The following is an 18,914-nucleotide window of genomic DNA, read 5'->3' as shown; positions in this document are numbered from 1 at the left end:
ATGCTGAGTAATATCATCGTCAATAAGTACTTTCCTGAGTAAATCTTCCGAACCTCTTACTTCCTAGTCGCACCAATTACTTGCCACCCCTGTTTGTAAGTGTAATATGTCGCATACAAAAAGATATCATGCTTCTAATTCTAAACATATATATTGTCCAATTTAGCAATTAAACTGCACATCAAAAGAATACTAATACATTCCCTTAATTCCATGCGAAACTCAACCACCGTTGGACTCAAGAAATTTGTCTGAGACGCATGTTATGCAACCGATAGAGTCAATTAATTCAAAAGATCAATGACCAAAGTAAAAAAGATAAAACCTGAATTTTCTACTCTTGATCACGTGGTTTTGAAATCCCATTATTCCGTCACACCGATCACAAAATCAAAAGGAGGTAGATAGAGAGAGAATTCGATTACCAAAGCGATATAGCTCGAACAAAACAGGTCCAAGAAAATAATCAATCTTCGGACAACACCAAAAGAGAAGGAAGGGGGGAAAGGTTTTTCTGCCATGTATTTCTTGTATTTCCAAACCAATTTTGATCATTATTATATCGCAGCAACCACAATTCCAAACGAAACACATAGGAAGCCTAATACCGTGTCCATATAGCTCAAGAAAAACTCAAACCGCAACCAGTACTTCAAAGATCATAACGAAAAGATCAAGAAAAAAAAGGGCCAAGAAAGGATCTTTTCTGAAGGATAGAGGGTACTAACGATGCCAGGGTTCTCGTGAGGATCCCTCTTGAACATGGCGACGTACTTGCCCCTGATGCAGAGAAACCGGAGGTGGCAGTACTCGTGGCCGACGGAATTGACGCCGAGGTGGAAGACACAGCCGGAGTACTCGAGATCCCGGCCGCTCAGGCTCTGCTCGACGATCTCCTCCGACCCGTTCTCCGACGCCATCCTCAACCCCTTCTCCCTCACAAGAAACCGAAAGAACCCAAAGAAAGGAGAGAAAAAGAGACAAGAGATCGGTCTCTCTTTTCTTTGGAAGCGATCTCAAGAGGGGAGAGAGAGAGGGGGGGGATTAGAGTGGAGAGGGCCGTTGCTTCTTGAAAGGAGAAGCGGTAGGAGGACGGATTTTTTTATATGGAAGGAAAGATCTGGGTTGGGTGGAACCGTGGAACCACCTATATTAGTCTGAAGTCGGCGGTCCGTAGCGGAACCCTCTCCGTTTTCCGCTTTGTATACACTTTATACGCGCGAAAGGCGGTGGGACCCACGGAGTCTGGGATGGGACAGGGGAATCTCCACGTCTTACGTTTACTTTGCTCTGTTCTGATGAATGCCTCCTCGAACCGGAAAGAAGGGTTGCTCTGGGTATTTCACCATTTCTAATTTTATTGGACGTGTTCGAACCCCCGTTAGCAAAAAAAAAAAAAAAACTCTTCAAAATTAAATATTTAGATTTTAGATGTGATCTACTTCTGACTCCAATTAAATTGTCCTTTCTCTAATTCTATGTGGCCAGTCATGGTTTTTTTTTAAAAAAAATTATGTGGCATGGAGCGCAAAAACATGCTTTGGTTCAAAGCTTCCGTGCACCTTCTGCCCTCGTTTAAATGGATTTGGCCCAACTCCAACTTGGAACCATTCCTATTATAACGTTAAAATAATCGTTATAATTGGTTTTGATCATTTTATATCTTACAAAATATTCTTTTGTTAGAATCCTTGAATTGGTCTGCTTGACCAGCTTCATGAACCATCTCAAGTAATTTAATAGCTGGACTACCGTGTTTATTATCTAATGTTCATACATGTTAAAGTATTTGCAGGAGAGGAGGAAAAAAAAAAATTTATTTCTCTGTTTCATTATATTAGACTAATATAACATCATGCTAGTACAGAAAAATAATACTTACTTATATAAGTTGTTATGTGATCCCTAAAATTACTCTAACAAAGTTATACTAATAAAAAAATAATATTGATCGATACAGAATTATACTAATAAAAAAAAATTATAAGCTAATATAGATTATGACATAATTTCTAAAATTATTCTAATAATACATGATGACCAAATAATTTGTTCTCACGTTATAATGGTTCATATTAATTGCATGATCTTTGCTCTTTTTATTTAATTTAAGGTCTCACTTTTACCGGCCAAAATTCGATACTGTGGGTTGTATTTTGGATATTCAAAACCTTCCCTTCGATTTTTTTTTCCTTTTGATATTTTGGAAGGTAGGCATAGGCCTAAATGCCGGGCTGCACACGTAAGGAGTGGGGAGAGTGGTTGGTTTCGGTCTCAATCAACCCGAAGGGTGGAATTAAAAACTTGCTCCTTTTTCTTGGTTGAATGAGACCTTCAAACTTGTTTACCCAAAATTTATTGGCCACCTAGCATAAGCTATACTACAGTGATCATATTCATACAAATGTGAATCGATCAAGTCATACATTAAAACCAATCAAGCACCAGCATCAAGATGGGTGGACACATGATTGCATCAAATATGATTCCTAAGAGTCAATTCCTTGCCATTATCAAACTTTAGGAGGGAGACTTGGGCTAATTCCTTTGGAGAATCCATGGACTTCCCCTTGTATCTTTATTCTCAAGCGTGATGATTATTCCATCCTGTAAAATTTTTATTTTTGTACTAAATACTTTCCACTCATGAAATCAAGCCTTCATTGGGTCATTTCTTTATATGTAAAGTTATCACTTTCTTATTTGCTTTAATTCTTTGCAACATTCTCTTCTTATTAGAAATTTCAAGTTTGTTTGCTAGGGCAAGTGAAACCTAGTATCCTAATCGATCTATTTCTACCGATCAACTTGACAGATCTACCATACCAGTGACCAAATCGATCATTAGTCCTAGCAAGCAACAAAGCTAGCTAAGAGTCACCTATTAGCAAGTAACTTGCTGTTTTGACAAAAATTATAAATAATTATTGGAAATTAAGTCAGCACAACTAGCACCGAATCATGGTAGCATAATAACTTTCGGCTGTAATGTGCCAAATTTCAACTTAAAGATAACATGATTATCAAAATATTTTAGTTTTTCACAATGAGAGTTGATTACGGGTTAAAATGTTTTTGTGTGTGTGTGTGTGTGTGTGTGTGTGTGTGTGTGTGTGTGTGTGTGTGTGTGTGTGTGTGTGTTTCTTTTATTCAACACCTGACAGCGGACGCAAAGCTATTGAACTTGGGTATGGTCTTTTGTCGAAATGGAATGGCCTTACTTTTTCTTTTTATTTATCGTGAATGATTCGATCATTACATATAGTAACCAAGTATTGAATCAGCATATTTTTGTTTTACTTCCCATAACTCTTCCTCAGCCAGGCTTGGGCAGAATAGCAGAGCAAGTACAAGTATTAGTAGCATAGCAAAAATGCGTTCCTCGTCATTAATATGTTTGCTCGCGGTAATTGTGGCCTATCGGGAGAATCGATGACTGCATCAAAGATGCACTGGTGCTAAACTATTTGCAGGAGTGGAAACTGCAGCGGTCAAGAAATTGCAACCTTCCAAGTAGGAACTGGCCAATCCATGGGTATACCATGAAGTTACAAAAGTTGTACCTGTAAACCAACCTCCTAAAGCGAAATAAGCACAAGGAAAGAGCAATAGGCCAGACCAGCCTACAAAAACGAAACGGTCCCTCCGTAACCAATCATCCATAATATCAAATAAATCATTTTCTTCTTTGGTAAATCTACCAAGGGCTATAGTCATAGTGATCCTCCTATTCAACTACTTCAACCATTTCCGAACACCTCATATCATTTCCAAGGCATACGATAGTTCGATTATCTATGGACGATTTCTCGCCCAATGCCCCTTAAAATGGGTTTCGAAGATACAAATGCGTCTTTTTTTTTTTTCTATTGGGCCACAAATTAACCTAATTTTCTCCCAAAAACCAACTTATATATAGGTCCTTTCTTTTATTTCTGTAACAAGTAATTCGATCTATGAATAATATAGAAATTTACTAGGTTTCAAATATACAAGCTTTGACAGATGACCAAATCTAGTATCATCTTCTCCTATTCAGATAACCATTAATTAGGTTCCAAATAATGTAAATACGGTTAGGTTTTCAGGTTCTTAATCATTAACACATATCAATATTGCTGGAAAAATCATTACAGCATATTTTCAACTTTAGCATATTCTGCACTATGTACATGTAGCAGGTTTGAAGAAAGTAAATGAATCATTACGCCATCATATGACAAAATAACAATCCTTTAGTCATCCATACAAGTGATCTTCCAGAATGCAAGAAAAAGAACCGACACATGGCATTGTTTGAAATTTGACAACTTCGAAATAGCTCCGTAAATTTAGTTAATATAAGTATTTTCATATAGCTCATATCTCTGCAAATGATCTTCCAGAATGCAAGAAAAATAAGTAATAACTGCTACATAACTTCCTTCCAACTGCATTGAAGTCAAAAAAAAAAAAAAAGATTTTCTTCTGGATCAGCCCACATTATGCAATGAATTCTACCACTTGATTCCCATAATAGATTGGCATTCAGATTGTGCTGTGTTTTTTTTTTTTTTGCTAGGACAAGTAATTTATATCTGACGAGTACAAATGCACCTAATAAAATTAGAAAACAGAATATCTCGAAGTGTTCGTGGCAGTTCTCCATCTCCAGCCTACAAAGTACGTACTACCTGCATGGCTGGCCACATAGACGGCCATCCAATCCGCAGTTCCATTGATTTCATGGAATATATGCTTCAAAAAGAATCACCCAGAAAGCATCAACATCACCCTAGAGCACAAAAGATCATGGTGCATAAAAGATTGTAGGGGGTGTGTACAAATAAGATAAACCACGAATTTGTTAATGTGATCAATGTCCAAGCTTGGTCACAATTTAAATAACATCAGCACACTTGCGGGCTGGAATTTCAATCTAGTCCAAGTGAGCATATAGCTATTAGTTCGAACCTTCCCTCAACTTGAACCCAACTGAACTTAGCCTGAAAAGGCTAAAAGATATTTAGAAGGCCATTGTTTTGTTTTAGTAAAATTAAAAGTTAAACTGTTTTTAAGTGATATGTAATGAATGCAGATGACTATTGTTGTTGGTAACAAATGTTGAAAAGAACTATGCTTTCAAAATCACCTCATGTGAAACAAAAATGAATAGGAATCTTGCATTTGGCAAAATATTTAATCCTTGGTATAAAACAAACTAGTTAAAATTAAAACTAAACACAATCTTTAAGTCATCACATAAAAGGTTAAATATGTGCCCAATTTCATGATGTTGATCATCATCACTGAATTGTAATTGATTATATGCCAACTTAATACATGTAGGTTGGATACGTGCTAAGGGACATTTTTACCCAAACCAGGCTGGATTTGAGTTGATCTAAAACCACCTACAATAAGTACTATAAACATGTAATATGTTAATACTATATATGCAACCAAGGAATGATATAACATATTCAAAAATCTAAAATTTAGAGACATGGAACTAAAGTATATTATCTAATTGTCTGATTCTATTCACAAAGCATAAACTTGCTTATCCCATTTGTGACTCAACCTTAGCCACCATCTTCACTGGCTCAAATTGTCGACGCATCTAATCAAATAATTAGATTATGCTACACATGTAACCTGTTCAACTCCGTTAATGAATCTCGACCATCCATGCTTTCAATCCAATAGTAATTCATGTACATGGGATTAACAAAAGCAAGGTCATAATTTGCGAACAATCATGAAATTATTAAGCCTCCAAGTTTAATGCGAATACATCCAAAAAAGCAAAAAAAGTAACAAGTTTCGAAGCACTCTAGCAGCTTTCTCTCACCATTTCAGAACACTCTCTAAATGTGATTTGTCACAAATGAAGTCATCCAATCTGCAGCTCTATTAGCTTCTCTATAGACATACCTGCCTGAAAGATCCAGCCCCCTTTAACTAACATCTCTAGCACTTAAATTTTTTCTAGAATCTACCAACCTTTTAGATGCACGCCTCATATCATGTGGTCCCTACGCTCTAGAATAAAAAGTTGTGGTTTAAGGTGTCCACATGAATCGCTTTACTAGGTGTTGATGCTAATTATCGGACCATTAGTCTCGTACACACGTATTGATCACATGAAACGCCAGTAGGGTAAAGTCGGCGTTACATGGACCCCGGAAACCTTTGCCGGGGCCTCCGCTTCCGCATCAGCCATCACGTACCGTTCTTATCGCTAACGAATCCGGCAAGCGCGGCACCGGCGCTGGCGGCCCCCCAAGAAACCGAAGGCACTTCCTCGGAACCACCCTCCTAGGTCGGTCCACCAAATATTCGCCAGCTGTCGGTCGGTACCTCCACCGTCTCACGGGAGTCGAGGCGGCGGCTCGTGTCCCTCACACCACGGGAATCGAGGCGCCTTTCAAACCGACCGTTCTTTTGGTACCAAAAAACAAAAAAAAAAAAACCGACCCTTCTTTGGGTAGTTCTAAATACACCCCCCCTATTGCTCAGGACACCCCCCAAAAATTAAAAAAATATTAAATACTCTCTACACCCCCCCATTTGCTAAGGACACCCCTAAAAAATTAAAAATTCCTAAATTACCCCCACCCTCCCCACCCCCGCCTCTGCCTCCTCCTCCTCCCCCCTCCTCATCCTCCTCCTCCCCCTCCCCCTCTTCCCGCCCACCTCTGCCTCCCCCTCATCCCTCTCCCCTCCTCCTCCGCCCCGCCTCTGCCTCCTCCTCCTCCCCCCTCCTCATCCTCCTCCTCCCCCTCCCCCTCTTCCCGCCCACCTCTGCCTCCCCCTCATCCCTCTCCCCTCCTCCTCCGCCCCGCCTCTGCCTCCTCCTCCTCCTCCCTCCTCCCTCCTCCTACTCCTCCACCCCTCTACCTCCGCCCCCCATCCCATCTTACTCTGCATCCCCCTCCGCCTTCTCCCCCTTCTTTGCCTCCTCCTCCCATCCCCTTCTCCTCCACCTCCCCCTCCTCCTCCCCCTCCTCTACCTCCCCCTCCTCCAACTACCCCTCCCCCCTCCGCCGCCTCCTCCCCACCCTCCTACCCCTCCTCCCCTCCCCTCCGCCGAACAGAAGGATTCTGTTCGGTTGAGGGTTGCCGAACAGAAGCCTTCTGTTCGGCACTGGATCGCCGAACAGAAGCCTTCTGTTCGGCACCGTTCAGCCGAACAGAAGCATTTTGTTCGGTGATCCAGTGCCGAACGGAGCACGAAACGGAGGAGGAGGAAGGGGGGTGTACTGAGAAAATTTCAAGGGCAATATGGTAATTACACTAAAGGTTAGTTTGGGTATTTTCTTTTTAATTTTTGGGGGGTGTCCTGAGCAATAGGGGGGGTGTATTTAGAACTACCCCCCTTCTTTTTCTTTCAAAAAAATCACACTTCATGTAATGACCAAAATACCCCTCTCGCTCACCCGAAGTCAAGCATCCGGTCCTGGCTTCGGACTTTGCCGCATTGTTCCCTCTTGCTCCTCTCTGCATTAATATCATCCGTCCGATCGAAGATAAAGGATGGATGATTTATGAAATGGTGGACCCCATCGGATAGATCTCTTCCCGTATTCGGTGGTTCTGATCAGGCCACGCTGCCATCACGCGGGTTCCACGCCCCAGCGCAATCACATATGGGAGCCGTCACGTCCGTAGTCCGCTAGGCCATTAAGCGGTGGCAATGTAATTTTATTAAATTTGGAGGGTATAAGCTTAGGGGTGCTGATAATTGCGTACCGACCTAAGTTTTCTGGCACGTCAGATCATAAATAATGACAAACGCGGACGACGCTTATGCCATGGATATGCCGATAAGAAGCCATCGAGATTCGAGTGGTCTTCCTGGTCTAACGACGGAACCGTGATTATTTTTGTTGTTAAATCCAACGGTGTATCATATGCCCGCATACAATGTACGCGATCGTCTGGATATGAAAGCCGCCATACGAAACGGGTCACCTCCTTTCTTCCTTTTATAAACCGAGCCCATTTCCCCTCCCTACCCATCACTTCCCTCGCCGCTGCGCAATTTTCCTACCATCTCCTCTTCCCCCCTCCCCCCCACCCCCCCGGCGGAGTCGAATGGCTACAGCGGTGCTCCGATCCCACGATTGTCTGAAAGACCGCCTCCATCTCGAAGCCTTCGGATCCCGTTCTCCGCCGCCGATGAAGCCCCCGCGCAAGAAACCACCACGCTCGTCACCCTCCACCTCTCCTGCACCTCAGGCTCCGAAAGCTGGCCGGAACCACCATTCGCGGCCGTCCCGGTTGTCCCCGCTTCCTCAGTCAACGAAGCCCACAAGACCTAACCCTCCGCGGTCCGGCCGGAAAACAGGGTCTCCGGGCAAGGAGAACACCGGGGATTCCGAGATCCGGTCGCGCAGGCCTCTCGTCATGGAGGAGGTCACGATCCTGAAGCGCGGGGAGGAGTTGAAGGCTTTCGGACCTCCGGCCGTGGATCGGCGGTTGGGCGGCGAGGAATCGGTTCTCTGCTCCACGAACTGTCTGGGCCCCGACCCGGAGATCCTCCCGAAGAAGATGGGCTTCGCCGATCTGGGGTCGGTATACGCCGGGCCAGCCTTCATCGCTTCCCCCGCCCCAAGCTCTCTCCCGTTTCCAGCTTTTTTCCTGAAAAAGACCGGCGACGAGGCGATCAAGAGTGATGAGGCCACGAGGAGCCTCCGGTGTTTGCTTCGGCTCGACGATCTCCCATGATGGTGAGTTGATCGGCTCTTTTTTTTCGATATGCTCCACTGGATCGATGGTTTACGGTGATGTGGGATGGAAACGTGGGATTTGGTCGGTCACGAAATGGGGGGCTATTTGAAGGGGAAAAAAAGTATTTTGGCAGTGATGCATGGTTGAAGGTAGGACACAAAGGCTTCGTGGAGAGATTGACGGTAGGGTTTTCTCCTCTTCAAAGATCTTCCTCTATTTTTTTCAGGAAGGCGTGGAATTGGAGAATTAGAGATCATGCTGGTATTTGATAGAAGCTATTTGGTGTTTTTCATGATTCTAGGCATTTGGGTTGTACTAGGTGTGAGGTATGGTATTCTTGTAATTTTAGATGATGGTAATAAGTGATATTCGTATTTCTGATGATAGAAAGTGTTATTGGGTCGTTTTGAAATAGAATTTGATAGATTTGGTCACTTGTGTATTCTTGATCTCTTTTTTTTCTTAAGGATGGTTAGTAGTGTTTTGATGTGTTTAGGTGTTACTGGGTTAGTTCTTACTTCTGATGATAGAAAGTGTTATGAGGTCGTTTTGAAATAGGATTTGGTAGATTTGGTCACTATTGTATTCTTGAATTCTTTTTTTTTTCTTTTTTGTTTGTTTTTTTTTGCTTGCTAATTTTACTGTGAAAATTGGTTGTGTTGGATTTATATTGGAATTTGCTAATGATGTTCAAGTGATATAAGAATTGGTGTATGTGGATGGCATATTGGTTTGTTGATTTATAAAAGAGTTGTGATCGTAAGCATGAGTATTTTTTTAGAAATCAATCAACCTGCGTTAAACCCTGCAGATTAGAGCTGTTGATTAGGACTCGACCCTTACCTGAAACCTGCCCCAGCCTGACTTGATCCGACCTAAGAATCCGACGCGAGCGAGACCGGTTGCTCCTCCTCTTTCCTTTCCCATTATTTTGATTAGAAGCAACGCTCTATTCCGGTCGTCCTCCCATTGCCGCCTCTCTCTTCTTTGCCGCCATCCTTTTCCTCTTCACCACCACCACCACCGCCAGTATTTCAAAAATTAACACTAAATAAATATTAACTTTTTGTTTTTCGAGATAAACACACAAAAATCTTTCAGGATATATACCTATAGCGGTAAGTACAAATACTGTGGAAATAAAGAGAAATAGAGGATCTTATAATAAATCTAATAGAGTGGATGTCCCAATTAGGGGAGCGAGAGAGCTCCAGAGTTGCATGTCTTGTTCTCTTGTATTTTATTTATTTATTTATTTATTTTTGGGAACGGCAAGACTTAATTAATCTCTTTCTCATAGTAGATGAGCTGATCGGATTTGGAGCTTTGATCTCTCTTTATATGCGTGTGTGTGGAACAATTTCATCCATAACAATTTTTGCATTGAACCTATAAACATTTGTATTTTTTTATTTGTATCAAAATTATTAGATTTTTTTAATATTGAAATCACTACAAATTTTGCTAGTTAGTTCTTATATCAGAACTTCCTCTTTCAGTTCCAAATTAAACTATAAGTATGTGTTTGTGATATCAACTTTATACAATGACGGGTCGATACTAAGGCTTCATTTTTTCGTGGAACGAGAGAGCGGGGATGGCAGCAGACGCACATGGCGTGACGCGATCGCCGATGAGGGAATCCGGTCGTGCCACGCTGTGCGCGTTTGGTGTACTCGTTCTGTGGACATATAAAAAGAGAGCGATAGAGATGAGAGGCAGTGTCGTACTTTCCTCTTTTCCTTCCACATAGCTCTCTCTCCACCTTCAGATTCATGGAATGAATTCTCTGGTGGCATTGCTTTAATATTTTCTCTTGTGTTGGTATGTCGGGTGTGGCCTACCGCACTCTCTCTACTTTTCGCTGTCTGAAATATGTGAGGGTGTTTAAAGAGAAATATTTTTGGGATTGCTTAGCACTGTTTCTGCACTAGTAGGTTCTCTTCTATGTGGGTTTACCCAAAAAGTGGCCCCTAAGGTGGAAACTCGGCTTTCAGGGCCGTTTTACGGGATGTTTCTAAGTGTTGATTCAGGACTAAAATGCCAACTTTGAATTTGACGGCTCCCCCCAAAAAAAACAAAATTGTTACGAGTTTTCAGAACTTGTTGTAATATTGTATGTTATGAGATAGCGTTGCTGGCTTTGCGGAAAATGTTCTTCAGAGGAAATTTACAAGACATTCTTACTCCCTTCTGATTCTTCTAAGTATTTCTGAGTAGTCTCTTGATGCCTCTCGAAGGAACTTGTGTATTAATGTATCATGCCAATTTTCATATTTCTTTTTGTGAATAAAACTCGGTCATATTTGATCATAAATATAAAACTCAAACGTATCCAGATTCATATTTGAAATGACCAGGGGATATAGGAAGCCTGTAGCCTGTAGTCTAGTCTGTGTCAACCACTCAGTAAAATTATGTCATTTTTAGATCATTCACATTGTATGATCGTTGCATTCAAGAACCCAACGAAAAGGTTCTAATATTTGATGCGATAGCTACAATGGTACCTAAATGTATGCAGATCAATCAAAGCTTCCATCATCTGATACTCTGATCAATTCCAAAAGGCATGTAATTGTGTAAACAATTGCACATGTTTTCTTCAACAATGTTAGTCTTGGTCTGCAGATGTCTGAATGGTCTCACTTAGATGCATTAGACAATAGTTGCTATAGCAGGAAACATGTAACCGGGAAATGCCGCACTTTTTTTTTTTTTTGATTGAAACGAAACGCGACACCTGACAACCTGGTACCCAAGCTGCTGCGAGTTTCTTGTTTCTTTTGTTGAATTTGCTGGGGAAAGCAACTTGGGTCATCTGATTCCATAGCACGTACGTCACAGGAGGAGAGGAGATCTCATAACCCTTGCTACCGCCCATGAGTTCGCGTCACGTCATCTAAGTTCTAATGTCGTGGGGTTTGCGAATGTAGAAGAATCTTGCTGAAACGGAAAACACTAGAAAATTCCAGAATGTCTTGAAAGTTAAAGTTTTAATTTCGTGGGGTTTTCGAACGTAGAAGAATCTTGATGAAACACTAGAAGGTTCCAGAATGTCTTGGAAGTAGGAAACGAGAAAGTACACGGTCCGACGGGCAAGGAAGCCATTGAAAAGCCAATAATTGGATAGAGATCATTGAAAAACTAGTCTGCGATAATTTTTTACTATTTCTCTCTTTTTCTTTTTAGATTCTACTCTGCAATGTAACATCAAAAAGAAAAGAAAAAATCTACTATGCAATGGTTTCTTGCTATTCTTTTGGACAGAGGCATTCGGCAAATAACTTTCAGACACAAGTTCCTGATTGAATCTTTACACAAAGTGATCCTCTAAGAGGCTTATGACTTACGTTACATTTCGCTTACCAGGAAAAGGTTCAGATTCTTTGGTTTGCTAATCTTGTCTCATATGTATGTATCTCTACATTTGGTTCATCCCCATTTTGTTTCCAGGGTACGAGGTCTTTCAAGTTAAAAGAACATGCCCAAAATAAGATGTATTAGCATAATTTTATGTCTCACGTACCTACATCTATAATATTATTCTATATTAATTTATATTATTTTTTATTATCATGATCTTATTATAATGATTTTAGGAATCTCATAACAACTTTTCTATTATCCGTATGATTTTATATCAAGCTATATTATTTTTTTTTTGTATAAAGTCTACATATAATTATATATAAGCTCTAAGATATATTAAATATAACAGAACTAAAAAATAAAATTATTTTTTTCTCTTTTTCTTATTTTTCTTTTATTTTGCAAATATTTTAACAAGATGCACCGTGGATTCACTCTCGGCTCATTGATCCGCACTAGCTGGCCAATCATATGCTAAGCAATAATCTCAAAGCCCAGGATCTCTTTTCTGAAACCATGTTAAAATCACCATCATTTGTCCCAAAGATAAAATGAGGTAAATTTATTTATATATTTTATATTCTCTTACTATATTATCCAGCTCCAACGGTAAGTGCAGATTATTTGGTTTTCCATCCCAATGCATTTTGTAGTTTTCTGAAAATTTAATCAAACTTGTATCCCCAGCGTTTTTATAGAGGAAGCAGTTACCGTTAATCATGCATTAGCAGCAACGAGAGCAATGCAATCATCGGGCATAATTAAAATGCTAATATATCTAAACATATAATATCGGGGGCGGCATTATCAACATTCTCTAACAGGACCAGATAACTTATGTGCTCTAATTAAAAAAAAAAAAAAAGGCTATCTATTTGGAGTTACAAACCTGAATTAAAATTTCTCGATATGTTTATCCATTTTGGGCGTCTTGCAAATACCTGTACAAAATTGAAATGGCCAACAATGCATTCCATCGGCACAGACTGCATAATCTATCTATTACCGCTTCCGACTACAGGCATCACACTTGCACCTACTATGCATAAAATATTTAATATAATTAAAAATTTAAATGTCCAAGCTCGGCCTCACCCGAGTGGATTCATAATACTCAATACAAAAAAGGAGAGGATACATCATGATGCAAATATTGAATTACTGATATGTCCAACAGGGTCCACTGAAGCATGAATTTATCAATAATTATACACAAATCTAATGAACAATAAGCACTGACATATATAAATGACATAAAACATGCCCATATCTTAAAAAGGCTTCAATATGAAAGGTTTAATCTGTGGTTGCAACCTAATGACAAAAAATATATATATATGAGTATAAATGATGGCATAAGATGTGTTCAACCTTCTATTAAAGATGTGCACATCCCTATAAAAAGGATGTACATACCATGGAAGATAACATCAGCTCAAGATTTGGAAAAGGTTCGAGGAGTGAATTTGTACCCCACAGTTTAACATTTTTTACTTTGGGAATTACTATGTTCTAGTTCTCTAATTTGACAATTAGAAATTTTAAACACGAGTTTCTCACGGATCTAGAAAAAATATGGAGCTTACAAAACATTTAATAAGAAAAAGGAAGACAAGTTCTAATACTAAAAAATTCTATAACAGCAAAAATTTCTTATTTTTTATGTTATTGATTTTATGTAGGTATGCGATACATCTGTGCAGGCATGTATCCATGCAAAATCACAATATATATTTGGTTTGCCCAAAAACTGTATTGAAACATCATTGCTCCATTTTAGCTCTTAAAATCCATTAAAGAAATCTTAATACTGAGAAAAAAATGTAAGGCAATGGATAGATGCAACTTAGCTAGCTACTAGCTATTTACTTGGTTCCTGTTCTATATATTGGTACTCAAGAGCTTAATGCAGTACAGCATCTAGAGCTGCAATAACTTCTAAAGGACCAAAATTGCCTACAACTTCTCTTAGATACCCAACATTTACCTCGGAGTAATGAAGCTTCATATCCTTGTTTAATATAATAATTAAATCAATATTTTCTATCCAAAAGTAATAGAGGCCGAAGGTAAAGCAATAGTTGTCAACAAAAACAAGATAGTCATCTGATGGCTCATATAGCTTAACACAGTTCATGACTTTCTATATGAATCAACCGTGAAGGAGCCACTATGAAAGTACTGAAAAGTGTATATGTGGCACGAATATGTTTTCCAAATAGTATCCACGCAGACTTCTTCAGAGATTGAACCACATTTGCAAATTAACAAATAAACTGAAAAAGCCGTGAACAAATATTTCCAAATTGTCACTCAATACAAAGTGCACCAGAGACAGCACTACAATTACAGCTTAATAAACTAAACAAACAGAGAGAGAGAGAGAGGGGAGGGAGGAAGGGGAGGGAAGAAGCTTGACATATAAAGAAGGTAAGTAAAAGCTATACCCAGATACATGACAAATAAAGAATCTTAAGAGCGAAAATGAACTATTATTATTTTTTTCTGCGAACTCCCAAAACTACAACAGCAAAATGAAGATGATAGAAACTGAGATCTATATCCATTGGTCGAGTATATTTTTTCATTTTTCTCATCATGTTTCCAGTTATGCTCTTTGAGTGAGAAAGCACCTTGTCGTGGAACCGTGGAAGTAGCTCAGTCTAGTTTCACCGAGGAGAAGAGGTAATGCACGAACCAGAATGAAGAAATGAATCCAATGGTGCCGGTTGCAAGCATGATAGCAATAACCATCAGGAGCGAGTACCCAAGGTAGAGAGTGGCAGATACAGGCCCACTTAAACTCTTAAGATCAAACACGAGATAGTTCACTGAGTATAAGAAGATATATAGAGCCACCGATCCTGATGAGAAGAAGGATTTCCACCACCATTTCCAATCCTCCACACACAGATGCATGTAAGTGAGGACCAAAGAAACCTCGGCGCAGACAACCACAAGGAGAATCAACACAATAAAGAGAAATCCGAAGACATAATAGACACGACCCATCCAAATGCTAGACATTATGAAGAAGAGCTCAATGAAGAGGGTGCCAAATGGCAGGGTCCCAGCTCCCAGGACCAGCAACCATGACGGATATTTTTGCGGAGGAATCTCTCGTGGGATCTGATTGGTCCTCACAGGGTACTCAACATGGGGAGCCTTGGCACCGAGGAATCCACCCACAAGTGTAAGAGGGACCGAGATGCAGAACCAAAGCAAGAGCAGCACAATGAACAAAGAAATAGGAAAGGCCCCTGTGCTATGGCTACCCCACAAGAGGAAATCCAGCATGGTCATGATCAAGAAGGCGATACCAGGAAAGAAGCAAGCAACACGCCATGAGACTGAAGCCCAACCAGAATGATCCCCACATCTGATAGTTTTCCAAACCCTAACAGCAGCATACCCAGCAGCAATTCCAAGTACCAAGTAGAACAACAGCATACCAGTAATAAGAGTTCCCCGAGAAGCAGGGGACATGAACCCAAGTGCGGCGAACAAGATGGTCACCAATGCCATACCAAGAATCTGAACACCATCTCCTACCAACACACAGAGCAGCTGTGGATGGCTCGGTGCCCTGAAAACATCCCCTACTACGAGCTTCCACCCAGAGAGTTCCTCATTCATCTGCGCCTGTGCCTCCTTATCAAGCTCCTCGTATCGGGTCAAATCCCTCCGGACGGTTCTCAAGAAGATAACAAGAACAATTCCAGCAAGGAAGGCAATCACCATGAGTGAATTGAGGATTGAGAACCAGTGAACCTTGGCTCCCTCCATCTTCAGGTAAGCATCCCATCGAGACGGCCACTTGATATCGCTCTCCACGAATGAGACCTCATAGGTGAAAACAATGGGCTGGTTCTCTTTAATGCTCATGGCCACCGGGGTCGAATCACACTGAATCTTCGCCGGGTACTTGTCGTACATCTTCAGATTCTTGATGGACTCTGAATCATGCTGGAAACTGCAAGGAACGACCTCGAACCCAACGACCATCCATCCAGGCAAGCCAGAACCAAATTTGTCCAAGTTGGGGATCGCAGCAGAGGCATCCCCAGTGCCCATCACCTTCGCCACATTGGTCTCCTCGTACTTGTGCACCAAAACTGTGAACTTCAGGTGGTTGAACACGTAGTAGGCGTCGCCGGCCCGGATCCCTACCGGATACCCAGTCCACCGGAGGATGTAATCACCTTTATTGGTGTACCGTATCGCCGGGAGGTTATCAAGAATCAGATTAATCTGATACATCTCATCAATCCTCTTCTTGAGAAGATTGAAATCTTGGGTGGACAGAGGATCAGTTCGGCAGAGGAGGATGTCGGACTCGTTGGCGAACATCTTGAAGCGGTAAGGGGAGTTCTCGATGCGGTCGCCCATGAGGAGCTCGCCGAGGTTCTCGGCGCTGTCCTTGATGCCTTCTTGGGGCTTGCAGAAGGGGAGGCTGTAGTAGCTGAAGGGAAGCTCGGTGTCGATGGAGGTAAGAGAATTCACCTTCACCGATAGGGTGTCTCCCACCATGTACTTGTGGGGGTAGCTCCCGGGGAGGTAAAAACCTTCTCCGGATAAGAAAAACAGCAAGGACAACAAGATCCAGAACCTAAATCTCGAGATAATTCCCATCTTGGCCCCAGATCTCGCCGCGAAACCCATTCTCACCCAGATCTGGAAGGAAATCAGACAGGAAATCCATTAAACAAGGGCAGATCTTAGTGTTTGCTATGAAGGATTCGCAGATCTACAGCGGTATAAAACTTTTGCATGGAAGCAAGAACTCAATGAAAAGAAACAAGAAATTGGAAGCAAACTGAAGAGAAACAGATTAAAGGAGTCAACGAGGGACTCAAGAAGTTACAAAGAGCTAACCTTTGGCTGCAAGACAGACAGAGCCCCTTCGCTCCGAGCTCTCGGCAATGGCGGAGGGCGAGATTCCGGGGCGAGTCCGAGAACAAAGAAGGACGAGAACCGGAGAGGACTACGGGCGGAGCGTCTAATTATATCGCTATTCGGGGTTCGGCGTCTGGAGACTTTATAGATTTCCGATAATGCCATTAGTCCCAAAGTGCCCCTGGCGGGTCGGTTGTTTTATTTTTGTTTTCGGGAGCAACGGAAAAGTTCCGGTCTAATCTTTTCCGGTTCAATGGCGGAAAGACGGAATGGTCGGGTCATAGGGAACCAGAGAAGATTCCCGGGTCCGGGCCGGAGGTGGTTCAGTTGGAGCTTGGATTATGGAAGAACTGGACCGGGTCCAGGGGATTAAAAGAGAGTACGGAGAAAGTCGGTCGTGCTTGGACGCTAGCTAAGTAGTTCGGCAGAGCTCGGAGGGTACGACCCAGTTGATACCATTCTTCTTATATTGCACGAGAAGCCATTTAGGGCTGGTTTGTTTCACAGAAAAAAAAAAAAGTTTTTTAGAAAATTAAATTTTTATATTTTATAAAAAAATAAGTATTTTTTATTGATTGGAAATTAAGATTTTTTTAAAAAAATATATTTTTAAATTTTTAGATAGGATGGGATGAGTTCTTTTTCTTTATTAAAAATATAATAGATATTTTATACAATTTTTTTATAAAAGTAGATGCTCAGTCAAATATAATTTATTCTAAAATGTATCACTTTCTCATATATATCCAGTCATCATCTTTTTGAAAAAAATATTTCAGTAAAAAAAATTCTGATGAACCAAACGAGTATTTAAAGATAAAATTTTTAAATACCTTTGGGGGAAATGTTCATAAGTTAAAAGCCTACTGCAAAGAAAGATAAGAATCTATTAGCTCTATACATAAATGTTATCATGTTACTATTGTTCCTACTTAAGGGATGAGGAATCTTAGGCAAAGTTCTCCCAGCAAGAAATGAGAGAGGATCTCAACAACGTTGGAAAATAGTTTCAGAGATATGAAAAAATATTTATATGGAAGTTGATGAAGAATTTTTTTTTCATACAATTATGGCTAAATTAGAACACTAGCTTCATTGCACATATTAGATCTTACATAATAATAATAATAATAATAAATTTTTGGTATTTACATTTTGTATTAGTATTGTTGCTGGTGGTCCAAACCGAGAATGATTGGCACAGCAGTGTGAACGGGGTTCCGTTTGAGTTGCCTTGGTTGGTGTTGATTACGCTCCACCTTCCACCGGGAAACCTGCAAGCAAGCCTCGCACCACCACCCCCCCTTCTCCCCCCAGCCGCATATATACCAGATATTGCTGGTGGTCCAAACCGAGAACGATTGGCACAGCGGTGTGAACGGGGTTCCGTTTGAGTTGCCTTGGTTGGTGTTGATTGCGCTCCACCTTCCACCGGGAAACCTGCAAGCAAGCCTCGCACCACCACTAGGGTAGTGGGGGCCCTCCGACGATCAAGTCAGAGGAGATTGGAGGAGAAGGAGAGATAATAGTAGCAAGTAAGAGAATGCACTGGAAGTTCTTGCTTACCCCCCCTTCTCCCCCCAGCCGCATATATACCAGGCTGGGGGGTCCTTCTGGGGGGTTGGTCATCGTGTGGCACGATGGAGTTGCCACTGACATGGCCGTTACAGGGCGTCGTGGGGCAGCGCTGGGTACGGCCATGACAGGGCGTAGTGGAGCTCCGCTTTGTACGGCTGTTACAGGAGATCGTGGAGCAGCGCCGGATACGACCGTTGCAGGGAGTAGTGGAGCAGAGGGTCGCGGCGTGCTTCAGGGGAACAGCCTGTCGTTGTCGAGAGATTGCCGACTCGGGGTCGGATTGCTGGATCAAGGGGCAGCCGACTCGGGGTCGGGCTGTGAAGCCGAAAATATCCGACTCGGGGTCGGACTGC

The 18,914-nt window shown here is 41.4% G+C and overlaps 2 protein-coding genes and 1 pseudogene across 3 annotated transcripts in view; 1 reads left to right on the top strand and 2 right to left on the bottom strand.

The window, feature by feature from the left end:
• Nucleotides 1-1,185, bottom strand: part of LOC103719029 (ENHANCED DISEASE RESISTANCE protein (DUF1336)) — a 47,019-nt gene extending 45,834 nt beyond the window's left edge. Inside the window, exon 1 of the mRNA XM_008808085.5 lies at nucleotides 729-1,185. Coding sequence (XP_008806307.4) covers nucleotides 729-920 — 192 coding nt within the window. The 5' untranslated portion in view covers nucleotides 921-1,185. The remainder of the gene's footprint in view (nucleotides 1-728) is intronic.
• A 6,778-nt stretch (nucleotides 1,186-7,963) lies between these two features.
• On the top strand, nucleotides 7,964-9,421 carry LOC103719031 (uncharacterized). The gene has a single exon (XM_008808087.6). The coding sequence runs from the start codon at nucleotides 8,080-8,082 to the stop codon at nucleotides 8,710-8,712; it is 633 nt and encodes a 210-aa protein (XP_008806309.4). The 5' UTR covers nucleotides 7,964-8,079; the 3' UTR covers nucleotides 8,713-9,421.
• A 4,938-nt stretch (nucleotides 9,422-14,359) lies between these two features.
• Nucleotides 14,360-17,109, bottom strand: LOC103719032 (transmembrane 9 superfamily member 11 pseudogene; annotated as a pseudogene). The gene is made up of 2 exons (XR_015971516.2): nucleotides 16,963-17,109; nucleotides 14,360-16,761 (listed from the first exon to the last, which is right to left on the bottom strand). The product of XR_015971516.2 is annotated as a transmembrane 9 superfamily member 11 pseudogene (transcript).
• Between the last annotated feature and the right edge of the window lie 1,805 nt (nucleotides 17,110-18,914).

This window comes from Phoenix dactylifera, chromosome 11 (genome assembly GCF_051530095.1).
Source record: "Phoenix dactylifera cultivar Ajwa chromosome 11, Ajwa_hap1_PhDact_Kaust_v1.1, whole genome shotgun sequence".
NCBI lineage: Eukaryota > Viridiplantae > Streptophyta > Magnoliopsida > Arecales > Arecaceae > Phoenix > Phoenix dactylifera.
The sequence above is the reverse complement of the archived record's forward strand: the minus strand, read 5'-3'. Positions and strand labels throughout refer to the sequence as shown.

Bases quoted from the DNA above. Each gene is read 5' to 3' on its own strand.
- LOC103719031 (XM_008808087.6), top strand. From the start codon at position 8,080: ATGGCTACAGCGGTGCTCCGATCCCACGATTGTCTGAAAGACCGCCTC.